Source organism: Drosophila eugracilis, unplaced genomic scaffold (genome assembly GCF_018153835.1).
Source record: "Drosophila eugracilis isolate 14026-0451.02 unplaced genomic scaffold, ASM1815383v1 contig_1765, whole genome shotgun sequence".
In the NCBI taxonomy this organism is placed as follows: domain Eukaryota; kingdom Metazoa; phylum Arthropoda; class Insecta; order Diptera; family Drosophilidae; genus Drosophila; species Drosophila eugracilis.
The window spans coordinates 1,634,527-1,657,359 of record NW_024572605.1 but is presented as its reverse complement, the minus strand read 5'-3'; the positions used below and the strand labels follow the sequence as shown (position 1 = coordinate 1,657,359).

The window sequence follows — 22,833 nt, the reverse complement described above, 5'->3', positions numbered from 1 at the left end:
CAAACACACTCACACGAATCGGGCATTGCATAGATTGCGATTACAATTTTAATTTAATTGACCGCCTCCCCGCCACCACTATTCCAATTGGGAATCGGTGAAACGGCAATCCGATTGGCTGACGACCCAGCAATTGAAGAGAGCGAACGAGTTTCGGGAACGAGTGGCAGTAGGAACAATTGGAGGCATTGCCACCCCAACCATTCCATCGTTCCGCAGCGAGAGAGAGAGAATCATATCGCTGCGTTTCATTCCCAATTGGACGGCTCTCAGGAGAGCTGTGAGCAGAGCTGCCGGCAGAGGCGAAGGCAGACGCAGAGCACATGAAGTATATAGTTTCTTGTTCGCGATTCAGATCGATTTGGACTTCGGAGTGGACGAGACGAGACTCTATGCCCAATTAGAGTTCCGTGAGCGTCGATCGTGCGGTCGGATAACGGCTTTTCAGATGGACCATAATTTTAATTAAATAACTTTGCAAAGTGGATTAATAACAATCGTGTTCCCTGTGTCTGTGCGTGAGTGTGTGTGAGTGTGAGAAGTATAAACTCTTGATTTTGCACTAAAGATTAAATCAGCAACGAAAAGAAACCCTCAGATAAAGCAAATCACATAAAACAACCGCAAATTATTGCACATTTGCAGCAAAACAAACAGAAAGGCATAGAGTCCAAGTGAACGGTTCTTAAGCGCGTTCTCCTTTTTGCCAACAAGAGTGAGGAGCACAGATATAGAAGCTTGAAGGGGAACTAAAAAGAACGGTTCGCGCCTTAAAATAAAATCAAATTCATATACAGAATTAATGCCGTTTAGAAGCTAAAAACACAAAACAAAAGTGCGTTGTGCCAACTAAATACTTTTACTAAGTATATCAACTCGCGGGTGATCATCCGGAATATCCAGAATACCCGTAATTATCCGTTTTTCCCGTAATATTCGTGACATTCGAGCAGAGCAAGCCACTTCGATGCAACTTCGAGTGCACCCTACTATGGACTGTAGCGGTCGTTCAAACAGCAATATTGAACGCGATTCCGATCTGGGAGACGATTTGGTAAGCATTTTTGGATAATTGTATATTTTTCAGCTCAAAAATTATAATAAAATAAAAATAGGAAGATTTTTCATGAGTTACCTGTTTGTCTTACTATAAGTTAGATCAATGTATAAATTAAATGCTTAATATAGCTAAATCAAACTTCCCATGACATGTTGATTAGAAAGCAAAATAGCGAATATTGCAATGATAGAACATAAATTCAAGTCATAAACTTAATTGGCATAATTGCAGTTTATTAAAGTTGAATGAAGTGAATAATCGACACGGAAAAATATCAGTAAATGCAGTTAAATGTAAGAATTATTATTAAATCGTAGAATACTGATGTAAATACATCATACTAAATATTTAATAATGATACTTTAGAGGGTTGGATGCATTATAAATATATAATTATTTGATATAACACAAGCTGGTGTTTACAACTGTCATTATCATCATTTAATGGAAGTCCTTGTCTTACTCCTAGACATATTTCAAAGTATTCATATCACCAACAGAAATTAGTCAAGCATCAAAATCAATAATGTATCCCACCTTTCATCTATATAGCGTTTATATATAGAATTTGATTTGTTTTCCATCCGACCAAGCGGTAATTTGAGTAACTAATGCATCAATATCCATTTGCCACGCGAAAAATATTATTTAATCTTGAGAGGGTGAGTAGGAAAAGAGTGACAACTGAAGGGGAAAAGATCTTCGAACAGGTGCTTTGAATCGATCTACAAGAATAGGAATATAAGAATATATATTTATATACCGATTTGCCGACGGCACGTGGAAAAGGCCTGAGCTTTGCGGGCGAAAAACCAAAAGTGATTCTCGAATCATGATCTCTTGTTTGGGTAGCAACTTATACTTGAGTTTTTGTTTTATTTTTTCTGGGCGAAACCAAAGGCAATTCCTGCGATTCCACTCACATTGTTTGCAGATGATTCAAAACGTAATTATAATGTTAAAAAAATATGTTGATTCAATCGAGTCGGGTCTGGGAGAAAGGGAACTTGAAATCTCTGGAGGGGGAGTTGATATTTTGGCTTTTCTGTTTGCCGGAGAGCCGTTAAAAGGTGACATGCTAAATGGTCGCATACAAGACGGTTATTATACACAGGCACACTCACCTGGATACATACATACTCACACGTTGATCGAGCTAAGTGCATAACACACTCATAAATACAAATAGATTCATCTGTTTCGGGGTCCAAGATCCCAGATCCCATCTCAGAGATCTCAGATCTGAGATCCCGAGAGCTTGGCATCTTGGCATCTTGGCATCTCGTTCACATTTCCATCGATTGAAAGAGATCTTTCAATCCAAGCTCTTTGATGGCGTTCATATGTAAATAAATTGTTCAAATATTTGCATTATTTGTTAGTACCTTAAATGAATATTAAATGGGTTTTATTGCCTTTCAGGCCTTTCGGCCATTCAGTCATTCAGCCATTTGGCCATTCGCTTTCAGGTATGCAGAGGTCCAGAGCATCATTCAATAAAACTCTTGTTAGTTTTTTCCCTCTGCCCCTTTGTTTTTCTTTCATTTTTATTATTGTTAATAGACATTGCCGGCTCGATCAACAATGAGCTAGACTTTATACACTCGATAGCCGGCCGGCTATTTACATAATTTTTAATAGCCTCGCTTTTGGCCAAGAAGACCGCGATCCGAGATGCTCAGAGATGGTCTGAGCAAACAGCCTCTGAATCTGAGATCCATTCGTCATCTCGGCGATCTCTTAGGGTCTTGGCTGGTGTTAATTGAAGGGTTCCTCAATTGAATGTCCACATGTGGGTGCTGTTTAATTAACCCCACAACGTATGCTGGTGTCATTCGCACATCCGATCCCGATTTCTATTCAAATCAAATCCTGCGCTCGCGTTTTCGACTCAAAAGTCACGATTAAACAATAATGTGGGCTGTCAAAAAGTCATAAATTCTCAAATGAAACCAAGTCGTGCCCATCGGTCCATGTTCCATGTTCGATGCCCGATGCCCGATGCCCGATGCCCGATGCCCGATGCCCAATGCCCAGCATCGTCATCCGAGCAGCTCTTTAATTACTTGGGTTAAACGCAGAGTTTAAAATTATTGCCGAATTGGTGGCTGTAATTTTTGAATCGTTTTTAAATTAAATCAATGTTCGCGGACATGACTCGGGACTATTGGGAATCGCCGCCTGGCTGGGACTCATTCTGACCAGTGCACGTGCTCCGGGCAGAGTTCCCACATTAAATCACATGGCTATTGGGTTGGGGAAACCCCCCTAAATCCAAAATCTCAGTGGTTGTTAACGGCTTGACTGGCGTTCGGTGGTGTTTGCCCTGATTCACACTTTGACTTGATTTTCGGGCAGCATTTTCCATATTTATTTATGGCCTTTTTTATTTGTTAGCCTGAAATGGGAAAATTTAATTATGGGCTTCAAAAATAAAGAAGTTGAGTGAATTTCTTGAGTAATCAAATCAAGTTAAAGTGGTTTTAAAATGTGAAATTAGAAGAGTTTACTTTTTAGTCTTAATATACAATAATTTCACTGCCCTGTGAAATCGCTTACCTGGTTCTGAGACGGGTTAACTGTTTCACACTTGGTGGAGGGGAAAACAAGCCCGATCACACTCCCCCCTGAACCCTCTCCCTTTTTGCCACCGCCACTGGAACAGAAATCATTTGGGTCGGACAGGCAGCGGCACCTGTTATAATTTGTTTGGCTTCTTGTACGCTGACAGGCAACGATTTTTATTAAATTCTTTCTGGGGGCTCTTTCCGCCTGGCTCTTCTTCTTGCATAACCACATAGCCATATAGCCATAGCCATTTAGCAGGGAAATATTTGATTAAGTATCTAGTGGAGGCCCTAGGGGGATGACATGTCCCTGACTCTTTCCCCTCCCATTTATTTCTCTTTTCACTTTTGGTGGCGCTTTCAACCGCAATGACAAACGAAATTTGTTTTGCTTTTAGTTTGTCTTGTTGGGGCGCGAACTTGAAACTGGCCAAAGGTGGGGGGAGGATTGTCACGTCATCGGGATAAATGTGTGTTAAAAACAGAATTTAATTTACTACAAATGCAGTTTACGGCACACAAAACTGCAAGGCGACAAATGTCGGAGGCAAAGGCACAAAAGCACAAAAAATATTCATGAAAACAACGCAATAACAGCAGAAAGAGCTCGTAAAAAATATGATTATTATTGGTGCTATTACAGTTTGCGCTTTTCGTATTCGTATTGTTTTTAATGAATTTATGAATTATTTTGCCAACCATAGCTAATAAAACTGTTAATTGGATTTTTCCAGTACAGCTGCCGATTGCGAAAAGCGGCAAGAAAAACGAACTGCGAATCGCAAGGCAAAATGTGAATTTGCGAGGGCACGAATTGTGTTTCGTTTTTGTTTTTTTTCTGTGGAGTGGATAAAAAGAGTATTTATCATCGCGCTAATAAAAAGCCTGCCTTCTCATTTGCTCTCTTTGATATATATGTATATAGCTCTCCCTTCTGCTATGGGCGTGGCAAGTGGCCAAGGGGAAAATCGCGCGAGAGCTGCAACAAATTGAATAACCAAACTGGCAAACAAGCCTTTTAATTTAGCACAGAAAACATCCTTGTTTAATGTTTGCCTGCTTTCCTCACTTCACACCTGAACGGCGGCGTGTACCTTTCGTATGATGAAGCCAAACAAAATGCAACTGAAATCAATACGTAATTATTATCGATTCTTTTTTGTGGCTCTTAACAAAATTAAAGGTTTAAACTGTCTATTTTGCGAAGCTCATAAACATTTTATGATAATAACTAAGAACTTGCTTGTTTATTTTTAATTTAACTCCCAAAGGGAATCTTTGATAACAGAGTATATATATATATCAGAGTATATATGTATAAAAATACTTCTTGTTTATAGAAGAGTTCCTCCTTGCCAGAATACACTTCCCATCCCTCGCTGACCAACAATTCTGTTTAGCAACATTTCCTGATTAACAAAGGTGGAAAGTGCGGTCTTAGAGAACTTTCCTCATGTGGCGACACCCAGTCATAAAATAGAGATATATTTCGGGCAGGCGACTGCAACAAGCCTTGGTGCCCCTTCATCTCCTGCTCCTGCTGCTGCGCCCTTCTCCTTTTGGATCCAATAAAGTGGCCTCTCTGGCGTCCAGACAGTCAGTCCAAAGACCAGGAGACCAACCAAGTCCTCAAGAGACCAAAAGACAGGCGGACTTGCGGGCTGGCCAAGGCAATAAAATAATGCAGTTTTTAATTATTGCCGCCTGCAATCGAAGCTAGACGCAGTGAATCCACCCCGGAGAAGGAGAAGGAGAAGGAGTCGAACTTAGACTTGGACTTGGTCCTGGGTCTTCAGACTGCCAGACCGCCACGCCGCCACACCGCCAGACATATAGAACCCAGCCCAACTATTGCCGTTTAACCGTTGCGTTTCTCTCCACTCTCCACTCTCCTCAGCTCTTTCCTTTTCTTTTTTGTATTTTTTAACCGGTTTCGTTTTTTGTATTTTTTATTGTTTACGCGAAATTTTCGTCTGCCCGCCGCGCTCATTTTACATGGGCGTGCGTGCCAAAAGGGATAAGGGGGTGTCATGGCAAGGGGGATGGTGCAGATGTATGTGTGTAGTAAGGAGGGGGAAGGGTGGGGGTTCTCAGTACAGCCAGCGCCATTATGTTTTGCCACAGTGTGTGTCTGTGTGCGTGTGTTTGTTGGCCCGTTTTTGTTGTTTCCATTTTTATATTTTATTCGCTTTATTTTTTCCGCTTCGACGCTTTGCGAGCGAATGAAATCGCGTTTGTACGCACACATACACACATCCACACATACAGACATACACACATACACAGAGGCACACTCGCGCTCGACCATTAACAGCTCGCATCTGTGTGAGTGCATATGTGAATGTATCTTTCAGATACGTTTTGCATTTTAATTTTATTTCCATGCTCTCGTTGCCCGAAGACCACGTTGCACATGCTTTTTGTCCCTTTTCCATATTATTTTTTCCATCTCCTCAGTTTTTAGCCGCTGGCCTCGAGTGCCTTCCCTCGGAACACGAGTATTCCGCTGCAGTTGCATCGCGCTGAAATGCATAATTCGCCACGGGGTGGATGCGTAAATGGGCAATCTTATTTATATATTTATTCAGTTATAAGATCCCCGAGCACATGTTTGGCTGGCGCACAGAAACCCGAGGGAAGCGAGGGGCAGGGGAAGCCTCAGGGGTTGATTGGTATATTAAAAATAATTCTTTGATGGCTTGTTAACCGTTCGGTTTAGCTAAATTATGGCTTAGAACCTCGAATCTTGGCTGTAGTCCAATTAGCAGATTTGTCTAAGTCCATGGATTAATTCTGTTTGCGAGTATATGGAGGTTTCTTCTGATATCCCATTAAATCTCCCGCAGACGCAGAGGCCCCGGGGGCAACTTAGCATCTATCTCTGGAGGGCATCATGTCATCCAAGATTATGTTTTTGACAGATATCAAGATGTGACATATGAATGTTTACGAAACTATTTTTATAGCTGGAGATATCTGTCAGCACATGTTCGTAACCCTAAACTACAGTTTGGCATTCTTAATAGCACAATTTTAAGTTTATAAAACGATTTAAGTCTCAGTTTTTTACTAAGAATTCCTCTCCTCTGTTCGCCCTCTTAAGATTTCCCTCTAATACAGTCCTAACAATGTGCATAATTACTCAGTCTTAAGATCTGAATAAGACGAACGTAATAAACTTAAGACGCCAGTACGCCCAGGTCTGATCCTCAAATGAGATCCGGGCGACAAGCAGCCACTTGAGTCGTAAGGACATTAGGTCTCGGAGAGGAGTTCAGAGTAAAAAAGGGAGAATAATGAAAAAACAAGGACATTCAGTTGTAAAACCGGCGACTCGAGCCACAGAAACAGATACAGATACAAGTAGAACAGATACATATACAGATGCGGATACACATGCTCGGCGGCTCGTAATCTTAATCCTTCACACAATAAACGCCCCTTGGATGGGCTGCCGTACAGGATTCTCTCTACTGGTAGCAATATCCTGATCCTGTTTGCCGGCAGCGCCCTTCACAGCTTCGCCTCGGGATTGTCGCATTATGGGTTTTCGAGCGGTCGCAGCGGTTCGTCCTTTTGTTTTAAATTAGCACGGCATGTTGCACATACGGCCTCCGTCCGTCCGTCCGTCCATCTGTCCGTCCGTTTGTCCGTCTTCGAAACCCTCAGAAACTGCCAGCAATTTCCTACAAATTTGTCACTGGCAAACCATATTCGATTGTCGAACAACGAACAGCGAATGGAAATTAGGCAAATTGCATTTGTGGTCCCCATTTCCCAATGTAATGATAATAAATTTAGATAAATTATTTCCCGCTACTTCTATCGAAAAGGTAATGTCAACAGTAATTAGTGATAAACAGAGTGCAGCAAGAGGGGGCGGGGAAACAGTCTGTGGCAAATAAATTAAATATTTTACCGATACAGGCCACTCAGATAGTTGCCTCCGTCTGCGGTGCATTGAAAGCTATTAAAGTAAATTGCACAGGTGCCGCCCCCTGAAGCCCCCATGCCCATCTGTCTCCATACCCATGCCCATATCCATATCCATTTGCTTTGTTTGAGTTTTGGAGTAGTAGTATCTCCATTGGACATGTGTACGGCCGAGTTTTCCTCATTGTCTTTGGGTCTAATTGCGATTTAATGTCTTGCCATTGCAGCCTAGAGAGTCTTCGGATTTAGCCAGCGATAACAGTAGCGTTTTATCAACGCAGAAATTAATGGAACTGCCGTGTCCCCCTCCTAACTTGCAGGTGGGCTTCGATATAGTCACTAGCCAGGCACATCTGTAAATGGCGGATAGCGGATAGGGCACCTCCATTTCCATTAGAGTGCGGGTGTTTCCCCGATGTGACTTAATGCCTGCCAAGTGGAACACCTTATCTCTTCATGGTGATTTATGCGACGCCTATTACGACTATATATATTTCCACGGAAGCTCTCCCGATATTCCTACGAAATTCCATATCTGGAATGAGCATCGTTGCGGTGATTTTGATGGATTTCTTCCTTCGGTTTCCAGTTAATTAAGTTAACTGGAAAACGTGGAATATAGTTTTGTGCCTCTAATTGGAAAAGTCGTGTGAAGAAAAGTCGGTTAATAAAGTTTGGAACAGCCTTTTAATACCTTTTGAAATTACTAATTTTTTATGAAAATGTTAAATAAAGTGGCCCATAAATGAGCGATTTTCTGGTTACTCTGGTTAATGGTAAATCGCCTTTTAAGCTTTTAAGCCATTAATGATACCTGATAATTGTTTTTATAATTAAAATGCGTTCACATGCTAAAACGCGCTGGGAACTAATGGTCTCTCTCTCGGCCTTTTCATTTCACTCATAATTCCCAGAGCCTACTTTGTTACCATTTTAATGAATATCTTAAATAAATTACCAGAGTGCGCCTCTCTGAGCCGCCAATTCGACTTCCATCTGCCGATCCGTAACCATATCCATATGCACTTGCAACGTGCAACAGCAACATTAAAGCGGCACAAATTCGTTGTGCATTAATTAGACATTTTATAGGTGCAAGTTGGCATGGCCTGCATGCAGTTTTCCGTTGGCTGTTGGCCGTTGGCCGTTGCCTCCTGAATGTTGGCCATTGGCCGGGCACAGACCACAACTCTGTTTGGGCCTGGTCAACAGCAGACCGCAACTAAAACGCCGGGCCGTGTGTATGGGTGCATCTGCATGTATTTCGCATGGCTTCGATAAGTTACATTAATTTGATATACACACACTGGCAAGCATGGCCGAGTAGCCGCCAAGTCGAGTTAACTAACTAACCAACCAAGCCGGGGCTACTCGTAAGTCCACTTCGGTTGCCAAGATCAAGCAGCTATGACTATATTGTTGTTCTGGTCGAAGATCTATATCATCACTCAGTTTAAAATCCAAGTTATCCAAGCCACAAGTTGGTTAAATAGATCACACGTCTTGCTTATTTACTAACCTTAATGATTCTTTCAAAATGAACTCCGAGTTAAAGGTACGCCTTATCCCAACTTATCCGTATTTCCCACTTAATATATCTTCAAATTCATATTTAAAGCTGCCTTCAGCATTTCAAATATCATTCTTTCAAGACATGACAACATCACCATAATTTTTTTGACCGCAACTGTGTGTGGAAATGCATATGCAACATTTTCGCCATCGAAGCGGTATGCATTTGCGCCAACTTCAAAGAATTCCGGGAACTCGGTTTCTCTATGGCGGAGGCATTGTCTATGCCTTGGTTTTGGTTGCATTTATGATTATGCCAGTACGACCAGTACTTGGAGTTCCAGTACCAGCACTAGTACCACCACACCACCAGGCGATAAATGTTGAACACACTCACAGATCCAGCAAACATATCCACCTAGCCACATCCACATATGAGACCGACTTCAGTTGGTTTGGCTTACTTTGTTTGGTGCCTCCGCTCCCTCGGCACCCTGCTCCCCTCCGCCTCCTCCTCCTCCTCCTCCTCCTCCTCCTTAGGCTGTGTTTAAATTGAAAATTCCCGATTTGCACACAGTCACAGATGCGCTTAATTTGCACCTCTCCAAATGCATAAAAACCAAGAAGCCGTGATGGAGTTGCATCGGAGGTGGGGCTCGGGAGGAAGAGCCGGCCAAGGAGCTTGGTGTGGCTAAAGACGCAGTCGTCGCAGTCGCAGTCGCAGTTGGTGACTTCAACACTCCCGGCCATGCGTGGCGGACTTCTTGGCAGAGCTTGGTAAAGTCACGGCTGGCCATGTCTAGCATGTCTACCATTCCAGGAGCGGAGGAACAGCTCCCCCTCGGGGACCCCTCCACCGGACCTGGAGTGCGAACGAGTCTGGGCTGATTGCCGTTTTGTGGGTCTGCCATTGTTAATTTATTAAGTGGTTACCTTTGTTGTCACCCCGCCGGAGGAAGTTGCTTTCAGTTGCTTTCAATTGAAATTGCGCGGCATGGCTTGGTTAATGTGGCTCTTGGCACATGCCATAAACCAGAAAAGAGAGGCCCGATCGAGGCCTGACTCACAGCTAGATCAATGACCACTGCCCACGCAGACTGATCCCAGGAAGATCCCGTCTTAATATCGATTCTGATTCTGATCCACCGCTTGACAAAGTGCCCATATTAAGCTAGCCCAGCGGGCCGCTTGTTGACATAAGCGCCGCCATTAATCCCCCATCAGCTCTAAGGGGTTTCTTTGTTTCTAGATTGCAGTACACTGAAACCAGTTAGGTACTAGGATGAATTATTAATATAACAATTATAGAGTAAGACAGGAAGTGTCAAAGATAAATCAAGTAGAAATCAAGTTATCACTAACGCTTTTCCTTAAAACTCATAAAAATCGAATCATAACTTATCAAATGATTTGTGTTTCTTCCTGTGCAGTCACATGGTGATCGAACAGACGACGAGATGCGCGACTGCGACTCCGTGGATGGAGAGCATCATCAGCTGAGCGCCAAGGCGGCGATTGCAGCCCGCTTAAGTCACACAGTTTCCGGCGGAGGAGGGAACTTCGCTAGTCCCGAGCCACAGACCGAGTTGCCCCTGAGGTGAGTGACTGCCCCTGATTAATGTCCTGGCTGCGGAGGTGCAATAATCCCAATTCTCATCTCACAGCCATCACCATCAACTGCCGCCGAATCATCCGCTCAACGCTCTGGGCAGCTTCATGGGCATCGGCGGACTACACAGCATTCCAAATCTCCAGCACAGCGATGTGCTCGAGAAGCTCAAGATGCAGGTGCGCGACATGAAGGTGGGACTGATGGTGAGTATCAGGTCATTTAACTACCTAAACTAACTAAAATTACAAGCAATGCTAGTGAAAGGTATCTGAACTTAGGCAATCAACTAATGACTTTAATGAACTTTCTTCCGCAGGAACAGGATTACGCGGCCGCAGCTCATGCCGCTGCTTTCGGGGCCAATATGCTGCCCACGACGATCAACTCTGGATTCCCGCTGCCCCACAATTCGGTGGCTGCGGCGGCGGCAGCTGCCTCTTTCGGTCACGTGACCTCCGCACCGAGTGGCGGCAATGGGGGTAGCTACAACGGAGGCACCAACACCACGCCCAGCTCCAACAGTAACGCGGCCAGCAATGGAGGCGGCAACAGCGGACCAGGCGGTACCGGAGGATCAGGTGGCGGAGGAGGAGGTGGAGGAGTAGGAGTGGGTGGCCACCAGTTCTCGTTTGCATCCCCCACATCAGCGCCGAGCGGCAAAGAAGGTTGGTATCTAATCTATCGCGTGGCAGCCGGCGATCCATTTGTGTTTAACTGTTGCACTCAGCCCGCCACTTTGCAGCCAATTCCGCATCCAACTCGTCGACGTCCAGCGAGGCTTCCAATTCATCGCAGCAGAATAATGGATGGAGCTTTGAAGAGCAGTTCAAACAAGTCAGACAGGTTAGTAGAGTTGGTTGGTTGGGATGGGATAGTTGGCCAGAGTTGGTAGGGAGGGGGGCCTAGAGGTTCTCGAGAGGGTCCAGTCAATTGAAATCGACAAAACTGTGTGTAAACAAGATGCAGGCAGGCTATCAATTAACGACTAATAGGCAGTCCATCGGGAGAGCATCTCATCCGCATCCCACCTGGCCAAAGGGGCTAGAAACCAGTTGGAAGATGCTGCAGCCTGCCGTCCAGTTTGTGATCTCGTTTCGCATCGGATCGGATCGGATCGGCTTTCGTCGGCCAATGCTAGTGCCGCCTTGAGGCGTTTCAGGCGATATGATAGTTCCGGTTTGCAATTGAGCAATTAATGTAGCCCCTTTTCAGGGCGTTAATTTGGTGAGAAAATAGCTGGCCAGCGATGCCATCCCCCGGCATGTGAGGTCCAGATGCTGACCAAGAGCAATTAGGCCCGAAATCCCCTCGCTTTCCGCATATCTCGAGAGCAGTGCACATTTTCTGTTTTCTTTTTTTTTGGTCTGGTCATTAAATGTGGTTGCCAAAATCGAGGCTCAGATACACATGGACACTGTGTGAACCCTGACAGCTTTTGGTTCCGTTCGGTTCGGTTCGGTTTGGCTTGACTCGTCTCGCTTGGGCCATAAAAACCGAATTTCGATTAACTTTAAATGCACACACACTCTTGCACTCTTACACTGTTACTCTTACTCCCTTTTGGCCATTCGCGAGGGCAGAGAGCCGTGGCTATAGGCATGGCTGGAGCTATCCATCAAACGGAGCCCGCATTCTCTATGCACTATAAAAACTTTGACCCTCGCAATGCAATGCAAAAGATACTTATGTATCTCGCCGATGTGGCTCTTGCCTTAAATGTATCTGTAACTTCACGCTTAACACCTTCGCTTACACCGTGTGCGGCTCTTGAATGATGATGATGTGCTTGCAGAAACCGGCTGGCCAGCTATATATCTGTATAACTCCCTTTGGCCTCCTCCGACTTGGGCTCTCTGTCTGTAGGTGTTGGATAAATCCCTCGTGGCACGTTCAAAATGGCTGTTTCGCTCTTTCATTAATTGTGGAAACGAGACGAAACGTTAATTATGTTAATTGAAGCGATAGCTGCGACTACGAAAAGGCCATTTTGAAAGAGTATCGCTGAGGTACAGATACGTTCATTCATTCGCTGGCTTCCCAGTCAACAGCCATTTGCTATTTGCCATTTGCCATTTGCCGTTTGCCTTTCCCCAAATCCCAAATCCCAATTCAAATTCAAATTTATGGTGCGCTCTGATTTTAGTTCTCAGTCTTGGCCATCAGTCAGATAGTCAGCCAGTCAGTTAGTCTGCCAGTCAGCCAGTCAGGCATCCATCCATCTATATATCTAGCTAGCTAGCTGGCTGGCTATCTATCTTTCTATCCATCCATCCGCAGACGAAGACAACAAGTAAAACAAAAATATTATTTTTGGTACATTTCGCTGCTCATTTCTCGTACTATATAGTTTCTTTCTGCGGCTACGGCTGCTCTGCCCTGCCCTGCTCTGTCCTGTCCTGCTCTGCTCTGCTCTCATTAATCAATGTCAATTATCTGTACGTACTGAATAATTATGTTTAATTATAGCCCCAAAGCATTTTCCAATAATATTCTATATTTTATTTTTTTGTACTTTATATACACTCGTATGTGGACTTGTCGAGGAATTCAATCGTGGCGATTGTGCAATTTCCTTTCAATCCAAAGCTGCATTTGGCGCGTGTTTTGCCTTCTGTAATTAGTAGATCTCTCGATTGAGTTGGTAAACTTGGGGCTAACGTTCTAAATATCTTGGGAATGATTGGGAAAGCAATTTGAAAAGGTTAAGAAGTAGATTTGTAAGGTATTTATAAAGTTCCTAAGCCAAAGTCAAAGTCATGAGTACATAAAGACATCTCTAAAATAACGAAGGATAAGAGAACCTCTTAGGTAGAGGCATGTCTAAGTTAGGTATTCCCTAAGCTTGTGAATTATTTTAGTTAATGAAAACCTTTTTAGAAGAGATTAAATCTTAATTCCCATCCACTGTAAGTTTAGATACTTCATTAGCAGCAGCATTTCCCTGAAATTTGTGAGAGCCAACAAATAATATTTAAAACATAAAGAGCCCGAAAGTCTGTTGAACACATTTTGAGTAATGAGTGTGAAATTCTTGAATAAATATGCGACCAGACAACCTGCAGATGTATCTGTATCTCAAGACGCGAGATGAGCTGTGTGCTGGCGGTCAAATGATGAACTCGATACGGCAGGATAACACTTAGGAACCGAAAGCCGTGCAACGGGATCTGTGACCATATAAATTTTAATGTCCACTGGAAACCTTTTTGCATCCATATGCCAAGGCATCAGTATCTGTATCTGTATCTGATAGTTATAAATTACATCCACACCCACACCCACACACAGATATAGAAAGGGAAAGAGAAAGACAGGAGCAGGCAGAAGGAATTGATCTGGCGAAAATGCAGCCGAATACCAGAATTCCCAGAATCAAGGATTCAAATTTCAAGCACCCAGGCAGCGGGCAACGGATTTGCTGGGCACTATAGGACTAGGACTAGGCGACAAATAAGTGAGATTATTTTTATAACCCGAACCCGAAGAACATGTGTGTGTATGCTGTCTCGCTCAGGCAGTGGCAGTGGCAGCAACTTCGATAGTTATAAAAACGATTATGATTGGTCTACAAAGTCCGCTTTAGGGGATAGAATTCCAGTTTCTCGGTTTTATAGCTTTATTGCCACGGATTTTGGTCGTTGGGAGAGATATTGGTAGCGCTTAACGGTCTTGCGGCTGCTGTGATGCAAGTTAGGGATCGAGAATCGTGAGAGATATCGGAAGATGAAGATGCGGCACAGGCAGGTTTGCAACCCTTGTGTGAAAGCGGGACTTCATTTTATGATTATTAATACAAATACCCCAGACAGGCAGGCAAATATGTATATACAGCAGCACATGTGTGTGCCTGTGTGCGTGCCTGTGTGTGCGTGCAGCGGCAGCGAGGCAGGCAGCATTTCGATCCAGACTCCTGCCACATATTTAGTTGATAAACGACCTTTGATGGCGTTGCATCGTCGCGTTGATCAATGAAATAAAACCAACCGAATTGGGTTTTTTCCTAAAAAGAACAAAAAACAAGTGAAGCTGAGTTTTGAAATCAAGAACCGCGAGCTGAAAAAGTGTGAATCCGAATCGAAATGCTTATCTCCGAGGACCAGATACAGGAGGTACATGCAACCATCCATCCTTATAAAGTGTAATCAGTGGGAAAGTCAAGAAAATCAAGGAACAGCCAAGGAACCAATCCAGTTGAATTTCAATTAATTTATTTTGTGTTTGGCTCAGCCCAGAGCAGCCCAGCCCGGGCTTATATAAGCAGTTCTTGTTGTGTGTGCCAAGCTCAGCCAGCTCAGCCAGCTCGGCCAGCTCAGCCAGCTCTTGTGGGCGTCGAGCATCATAAAAAATATCCCCAGCCAGTTTGGAAAGAAGTTCGAGGAGCAGCAGCAGCAGCGGCAGGAGCAGGAGCAGGAGGAGTCCAAAGTGCCCGGCCAAAGTCAGGGCTCCGACTCTGACTTGGTTTTAAATCATTTATGCGAGGAGGTGGAGAGGCGAACGCGGAGACAGAGCAGGAGAAGGAGGCAGTTCATCATTCGCATTGACTTAGAATGTGCACCACGGATGGTATAGGGTTTTAGCCGGGTCTCCAGCTCCTCGACGTTTCTTTCTTTCTGCAGTAGGCGGAAAGTATGATGAATTCCGAATTTGATGAGTTCACTCCGATGTTGTCATTAATTCTGAACATACTCGCTCTCGTACTCGTACTCGAACTCAGGCTGTGACTAAGGTTTTTCCTTCGCGAGTTGGTTCCTGGTGGCAAAGGTCAAAGCATGAGCCGCAGGAAAACCCCAGCAGATAGCTGCGATAAATAATAATGTATAAATGGCAGATACATATGTATCTATGTATCTATGCCTGGCATCTCCCTCGTGTCCACACACACACTCCGGTCTTATCTCTATCACCTAATTATCCATTGTACGATTCACGCTCATTGAGTGTTTCACACTCTAACAAAAGCGGAAAGGGGGTTGGAGGTTAGGGCTGCTATCAACCCCCGGCGAACAATGAGAGGCATTGCAAAGGGAGGGACCAGGAGAGATAGAGAGGGATATAGCCAACACGCGCCCCTGTCATCGAGAGCGTCTATTGTTGGCCCAACAAAAGGCCAGAAGTGAGCCAAAACTCCATTTTGTGCCAAACCATTGGCCAAAAGAGTCAAGTCGTTGGGTCTTTTGTTAGGTTGTTTTGTTATGATTGCGAACTAATATGCTTATAATGGACAGTTTTGGGGTGTTGTTCAGTACAAAAACAAACTGTGGGATATGAGAAGATTGTAATAGATTAATCTCAACTCTTTCTCATCCTTAACTTCTTATTTCCATTCACAGCTCTATGAAATCAATGACGACCCCAAGCGCAAAGAGTTCCTGGACGACTTGTTCTCGTTTATGCAAAAGCGCGGTAAGTTGCATCTTGCATTGAAGTTTGTACCTGAAGGGGCTAGAAGAGGGGTCTACTTTTGGGGAAGGGGAAGGGATAGGGGGCAACTATATCTCGAATCTCGAAATTTGCATATCCCTGGCCCAGATGACGGATTGCTGACTCAGCCAGCCAAGTGCTTTTGGGCTCACTCAAATTATGTTAATTGAATAAATTTCCCGGCACTTTGGCGTTTGATTTTGAAGAGCGCGAAGGGGCCAAAGGGGAGGCCATTAAAATATGCAGAAATTCTGGTGAAAAGGAAACTGAGAGAAGTAGAGAAATCATTTTGGTGGCTGACTTTTTGTCATTTTGTCACTTCAAATTACTGTCACACTCACACACTCTAGTGGCAATATGGGGCAGGAGGGGAGGAGGGTACGGGGTACCATATGCATATTGGTACTTAAATTTTAAAGGCGACTTGCAACGGCAATCGGAGCAAATGCCTATTTATACATGCGAGTTGCTTTCCTGCACTTTTGTCATTAATTATGGGCATTACCGAATGCGAGGGAAATCGGTGGCATGCAGCACCCACTATCGTGACTGTACTTTCCCAATAAATCACGGTGCCCGTTGGCCCTATTGCGATCCTTAAGCGTGTCCTGTAGGGCATGGTTAAGTGTGTGCTTGCCTCGCCTGCAACTTGAGAGGGCATTAAATTTGTTTGTATTTGCATAAGTCATGTTCCAGGGAAGTAGTAGGGGGAGTATATTGATGACCAATGGAAAACCTTCATAGAGAAAGCAGAATGTAAATACATAGTTTAAGCAACATTTTGAATAATGTTTGGAAGTCTCTTATATGATGATATCTTATAACGACCTCAATTCCTAGACATTTTAGCCCGTTTAAGCATTACTGTAACAATTTCGCACTCGAAAGGCAGCCGGAAAAGTACGAATAGTTTCCCAAGCTAAAGACATATTTGCCCGATGCATTATTTATTTATTTTATGTAATTCCGTATGCGTTTCATACAAAGTATATAGAAATCTATGCTTTGGGTAAACATACTTACGCGTCTCTATGTGCGTAGAGCGTCTTCGGGGCTTGACAACTTAATGGATTTTAATCTGTCACATGCGTTCAAGTTTTGACATATGCATGCTCACCCGTCGCGGTCACTGCAAAGGGGGTTTCCGAGGCAGGGGCAGGGGCAGGGACAGGGATTGGGGCAGGGAGAAAGGGGGTCGACTGTCTAAAGTGTCGTCCGCCATGAGAAGGAAGCGCCGAAAAATGCGACTCGGACCGAAAAGTATTCCGTGTCCATATGTCTATAGCCGAATGATATTGTACAATCGTGCAACTAACTAACGGAAATTATGCTCGAGCTCATCAGCCAACAGCCACCAGCCAGCAGCGGGCGTACCATATACTCGGATAAAATGTGGTAGATGTGGATCGCTTGCCGTGAGATGTTTGTGCAGCGAAGAGCGGCGCAATTCTTAATTAAAAGACGTCAATCACTTATCAACGCGCCGCTATTTTTGTAGATATTTCCCAGTGCTCAACGCTAGCTAGCTGGCACATCCCAACCTCTGAGATTTGAGATCCCCGAGATCTGGGAGATGCGACTCCCTCCTGCGCCTGGTGGCGTTATGATTTCAGACTCGATCAAGTTTCTTTTAATTTCCATTGAAAACGCCTGACATCTAGGAAAACAAATGCAGCCGAATAAATAAATAGACTTGCCCCGAAAAGAGTTCGGGCTGAAAGCCGCAGACAAAAAAAAAGTTGAAGAAATGTAAAAAGCTGCCAAGAAAAATAATAATAAGTCAGCGGCAGCAGCAGCAGCAGTCGGCATGTGCGTGTCAGGAGTAGCGGAGATTCAGGATCAGATTGGATTGGATCGGATCGAGTCCAGCGCCTTGGGCCTGGGCCAGCGATCGGAGCGGAGCCTATGCGACGGAGAGTTTAATGATCGATTCGAGTGACGGGCAACCAGAGTTGATCATTAAATTGCCTTTGATTATGTGCGTCCTCCCCGGGTTTTTGTTCGATTGTGGCTCGTGCAGCAATCTTTTTGCTCTCGCACATTTATTTTGTGTTATTCCTTTTTGATGCGAGCACCACCTCGCCACTCAATTTGTTTATATGCATAAAAAACAAACGTATTTTCATTCAATCAACACGTCCATCACAGAGTTTGATTGATTCCTTTCGGGCTCATAAAACACAACGAAAAAGAAACCGAGAGTCGATCGATCGATCGATTTATCCATGGGCCAGCAACAGGCGGCATTCGGCATTCGGTATTCTTTATTCGGTGTTTGCTGTTTGGTATTTGGTATTTGGATCGTAAAAAGGAAAGGAGGACGGCCAAGCATTATACAAATTCGAATTACACACGTACAGAGCCAGCAATTATGCAAGTTGATTTCTTTTTTATACCTTTTCTTCTTGGGCCCTGCACAAAAGGAGTTTTAAGTGCTAAATGCTCAAGATGCTGGGGCGTGTATTTCACTTCCAGGAAGATATATTATTGTAGAACATTTGGCCCGGATATATATTACGACTTTAATTAGACGAAACTTAATATAAAGTCACACAATTGATTTGAATTTCTTTCGGTGTGCAATAAAAAGAGATCGGAAAAGTCTTCCAACGGCACGTGAATATCTGAACAGAACAATTTGAATAGCAAATGGAGTCGAATGCCAATGTATATGATGATGATTAGCTGCCATAAACAGATCAACATATGTACAAACATGTGTATATATGGCCAGTGTAGTACAGTGTAGGGTAGTGTAGTGCAGTGCAGTGCAGTGTGTGTGTGTGTGTGTGTTTGGGATCGGGCAACAATTAGGATTTATTTCGGTTTTTATCGGCTTCGGTCTGCACTTTTCAGCTGCTACCGGGGCTACAAGTGTTAATTGCTTCGTGATCGATGAGTGGGAGTGGGAATTGGGGTGGGAGCAGGGGTGGCAATGCAGCGGGGGAGGCCCGGCACTCTTCGGGAAAGATAAATCTGTTTTATGGATCTTTAAATCGTGTTTTGCTTGTTGGGGCATTTAACGATCTAAATGGAAAACATCGCCAAGTGCAAGAACAAGTTTCATTGCGCAAACAACTAGGATCGAATTCGAATTTGGATTTGTAGTAAATCTGCCTCTCTCTTTCTCTTTTGTTGCAGGTACGCCGATCAATCGGCTGCCGATCATGGCCAAATCGGTGCTGGACCTCTACGAGCTGTACAATCTGGTGATAGCCCGCGGCGGGCTGGTGGATGTTATCAACAAGAAGCTGTGGCAGGAGATCATCAAGGGGCTGCATCTGCCGTCGAGCATCACCAGTGCCGCCTTCACCCTGCGCACCCAGTAAGTGGATATCTCCTCTATCCTCTATCCTCTCCCCTCTTCCAATCCCATCCCGCCTTCTGAGTTGGTTACCTCCCACGTCGAGCTATGTCCAAGACAAACACAAATACCATCAGCAATGCAAGATGCGGGGCAAACAGAAACGGACAATCAAACATTGCAGCGATCAAGCAACAATCGATCAGCGATCTTGGCTCTCTCTGTGGGATCGTGATTTGTTTGCCTGTCGCTTTCGTATTTACACGATAATTCAACTTAAACAGGACATCGACGTGAAGTCTACCCCGCCTGTCTTCTTCCCTGCCTCCCTGCCTTCAATGCATGTTTGCCGCGCTTATTAATAATTTTATGCATCTTGCAGATACATGAAGTATCTGTACCCGTACGAGTGCGAGAAGAAGAACCTGAGCACGCCGGCGGAGCTGCAGGCGGCCATCGACGGCAATCGCCGGGAAGGACGTCGCTCCAGCTACGGCCAGTACGAGGCCATGCACAACCAGATGCCGATGGTAAGTACATCATCTCTGGAGTTAGCAAGGAATTCCTGTTACTCATTTGTTTTGTATTTCCCAAATAGACGCCCATTTCGCGACCCTCTCTGCCGGGTGGCATGCAACAAATGTCGCCTCTGGCTTTGGTCACACATGCCGCGGTGGCCAATAATCAACAGGCTCAGGCTGCTGCCGCCGCCGCCGCAGCTCATCATCGCCTGATGGGAGCTCCCGGCTTTGGCCAGATGCCCAACTTGGTCAAGCAAGAGCTCGAGAGCCGTATGATGGAGTATCTGCAGCTGATCCAGGCCAAGAAGGAGCAGGGCATGCCGCCTGTTCTGGGCGCCAGTCATCCCCACCAGCAGCAGCACTCACAACAGCAGCAACTCCAGCAGCAGCAACATCAGCAGCAGCAGCAGTCGCAGCAGCAACACCACCTGCAGCAGCAACGCCAGCGCTCCCAGAGTCCGGACCTGAGCAAGCACGAGGCACTGAGCGCTCAGGTGGCTCTATGGCACATGTACCACAACAACAACAGCCCACCGGGATCGGCACACACCTCGCCGCAGCAACGGTAAGTTCAAGCAGCATTCGAGTTACAAGTTTGATTACAATTGGTAAAGATGCTTATGTAACTCTTCAAATCACATAATTGTTATTACGAAATTTTGCAATTTATGAAAGGATTTTATTACCCAAATATTCAGTTAACGAACTGAAATTGCTTAATTAATAAAAAAAAGAAAGTTGTAAGATTTGTAGTAAATTTTAAATACCTAAAAATTGTTTAACAATAACGAATATAAATCAATATTAAATTAAAATAATTCAATATTTAGTCGAGATCCAAACGCGCCACCTACTTAGCTGGCGCCATCTAGATTACATGCTGACAGTGATACAGATTAAATAGCGCTCTTTGCATTTAGCGAGTACACTAACCTCAACTTTTCTCTCCACTACAGCGAGGCCCTGAACCTGTCCGACTCGCCGCCAAATCTGGCAAATATAAAAAGGGAACGCGAACGTGAACCTACGCCGGAGCCCGTGGACCAAGACGACCAGCCCCACCAGCCGCCCCCAGCCAAGCGCGTGGGCAGTGGCCTCCTACCACCAGGCTTCCCTGCCAACTTCTACCTGAATCCCCACAACATGGCCGCTGTAGCAGCGGCCGCCGGATTCCATCATCCTTCCATGAACCACCAGCAGGATGCCGCCTCCGAGGGCGAACCTGAGGACGATTACGGCCATGCCGAGCACAATACCACGGGCAACTCTTCGTCGATGCACGATGAACATGAGCCACAGCAGATGAACGGCCACCACCACCAGAACCACCAGCTGGACAAGTCCGACGACTCGGCCATTGAGAACTCTCCCACAACATCGACCACCACCGGTGGCTCGGTGGGCCATCGCCACAGTTCGCCCGTTTCCACCAAGAAGAAGGGCGGTGGCAAGCCCCAGAGCAGCGGAAAGGATCTGCCAGCCGAGGACAAGGATGCGTCCACTGGCAAGCTCAACCCCCTCGAGACGCTGAGCCTGCTGTCCGGCATGCAGTTTCAAGTGGCAAGAAATGGTGAGTTAATTGGGATATCCTAGATATGTATACGATTCTGCATTATCCTCTCAAACCAATTATATTTGGTTGAAGAGAAGTTCGAACTTTACGAATTAATCTTATTAAATCTCCTAAACATATCGGCAGTCATCTAACCCAAACCTTTGTCCTTTCAGGAACTGGCGACAACGGCGAACCACAGCTGATTGTCAATCTGGAGCTTAATGGCATCAAGTACTCGGGAGTGCTGGTGGCCAATGTGCCGCTGTCCCAGGGCGAAACAAGGACGAGCTCACCCTGCCACGCTGAAGCACCCGTAACCGAGGAAGAGCACGACGGCGAGGAGCCGAAAGCTGGTGAAGAGGAATCGGAATCACATAGATCGCCAGTTAAGCAGGAGAACGTGGAAGCCGATGACCAGGACATGGAGGCCAACGAGGTCCTTGTGAATGGAGGTGGTGCTGCAGGCGTGGGTGTCCCCCTGCTAAAGGATGCCGTGGTCAGCTAGAGAGGATAGCGAGGGAGATAACGGCAAGGGAAGGAAGGAAAGGAATACCAAAGTCATATTTTTCAGAAAAATACAAAAGCAGTTCAACTCACACAAGCACACAGATGCCGAACCCAAATGTACATACACACGCATGCGGCAGGAGCACAGGAGCAGGACATGGGCAGGATGTGGCCATTGTTGAGGCCAGGACAAGAAAAGCGCATTAGGCGCATCCCAGCATTCGATGTTCATATATGTATTCAGCATTCATGCAGCACCGTCCCCCAGCGCCGCCAGTAGAGGATCATACAAATATATATACATACATATATATATTATAGAAAGTATATAGGATACGTGTGTGTGCTCTATTCCCACATTTGCATAAAAGACAAGCCAGCGAGCGTGTAGTTATCGATAGCCATTACTTACATAAGCGAGTGCATCACTTCGGATGCATCCAAACAAGCATACATATATATACAATATATGATATATGATATATGAATTAGGCTACGAATTCCCAGAAACCAATTTGTTTTTAGCGTGAAATCTGTTTTATCCTCTTACGAACCTCTCTTTTTGTGTTAGGCTGCAAGGCTTCTGTACATATCAATCAATACTTAGCTCGTAGACCATATACTATATACTATATACTATATATATATATTATCGGAACGTAGTTGGTAAGAACACATTCACACATCAGTGCACACACACACAAACACACTCACCGCTAACACACATGCATATCCATTATGACCGCATCGTAGACATATTTTAGACATAAAACCAACACAAGTAATAAGCATAAATGTATCTGTCGTAAAATTAAATTGCGCTTTTGGCACCCACACACGA

At 44.8% G+C, this 22,833-nt stretch overlaps 1 protein-coding gene across 3 annotated transcripts; it reads left to right on the top strand.

The window, feature by feature from the left end:
- Nucleotides 1-351: 351 nt before the first annotated feature.
- Nucleotides 352-22,833, top strand: LOC108109203 (protein dead ringer). 3 transcript variants are annotated; one of them, XM_017217645.2, is made up of 11 exons: nt 352-1,054; nt 10,503-10,669; nt 10,737-10,887; nt 11,001-11,349; nt 11,427-11,527; nt 16,015-16,087; nt 19,247-19,430; nt 19,792-19,939; nt 20,008-20,495; nt 20,887-21,500; nt 21,659-22,833. In XM_017217645.2, the coding sequence occupies exons 1-11, from the start codon at nt 968-970 to the stop codon at nt 21,988-21,990; spliced, it is 2,694 nt and encodes an 897-aa protein (XP_017073134.1). In that variant the 5' UTR covers nt 352-967; the 3' UTR covers nt 21,991-22,833. The 3 variants fall into 3 exon arrangements, with proteins under 3 accessions (XP_017073134.1, XP_017073133.1, XP_017073135.1); XM_017217644.2 differs by having other exon boundaries at nt 11,412-11,527; XM_017217646.2 differs by lacking the exons at nt 352-1,054; nt 10,503-10,669; nt 10,737-10,887; nt 11,001-11,349; nt 11,427-11,527 and adding an exon at nt 14,609-14,793.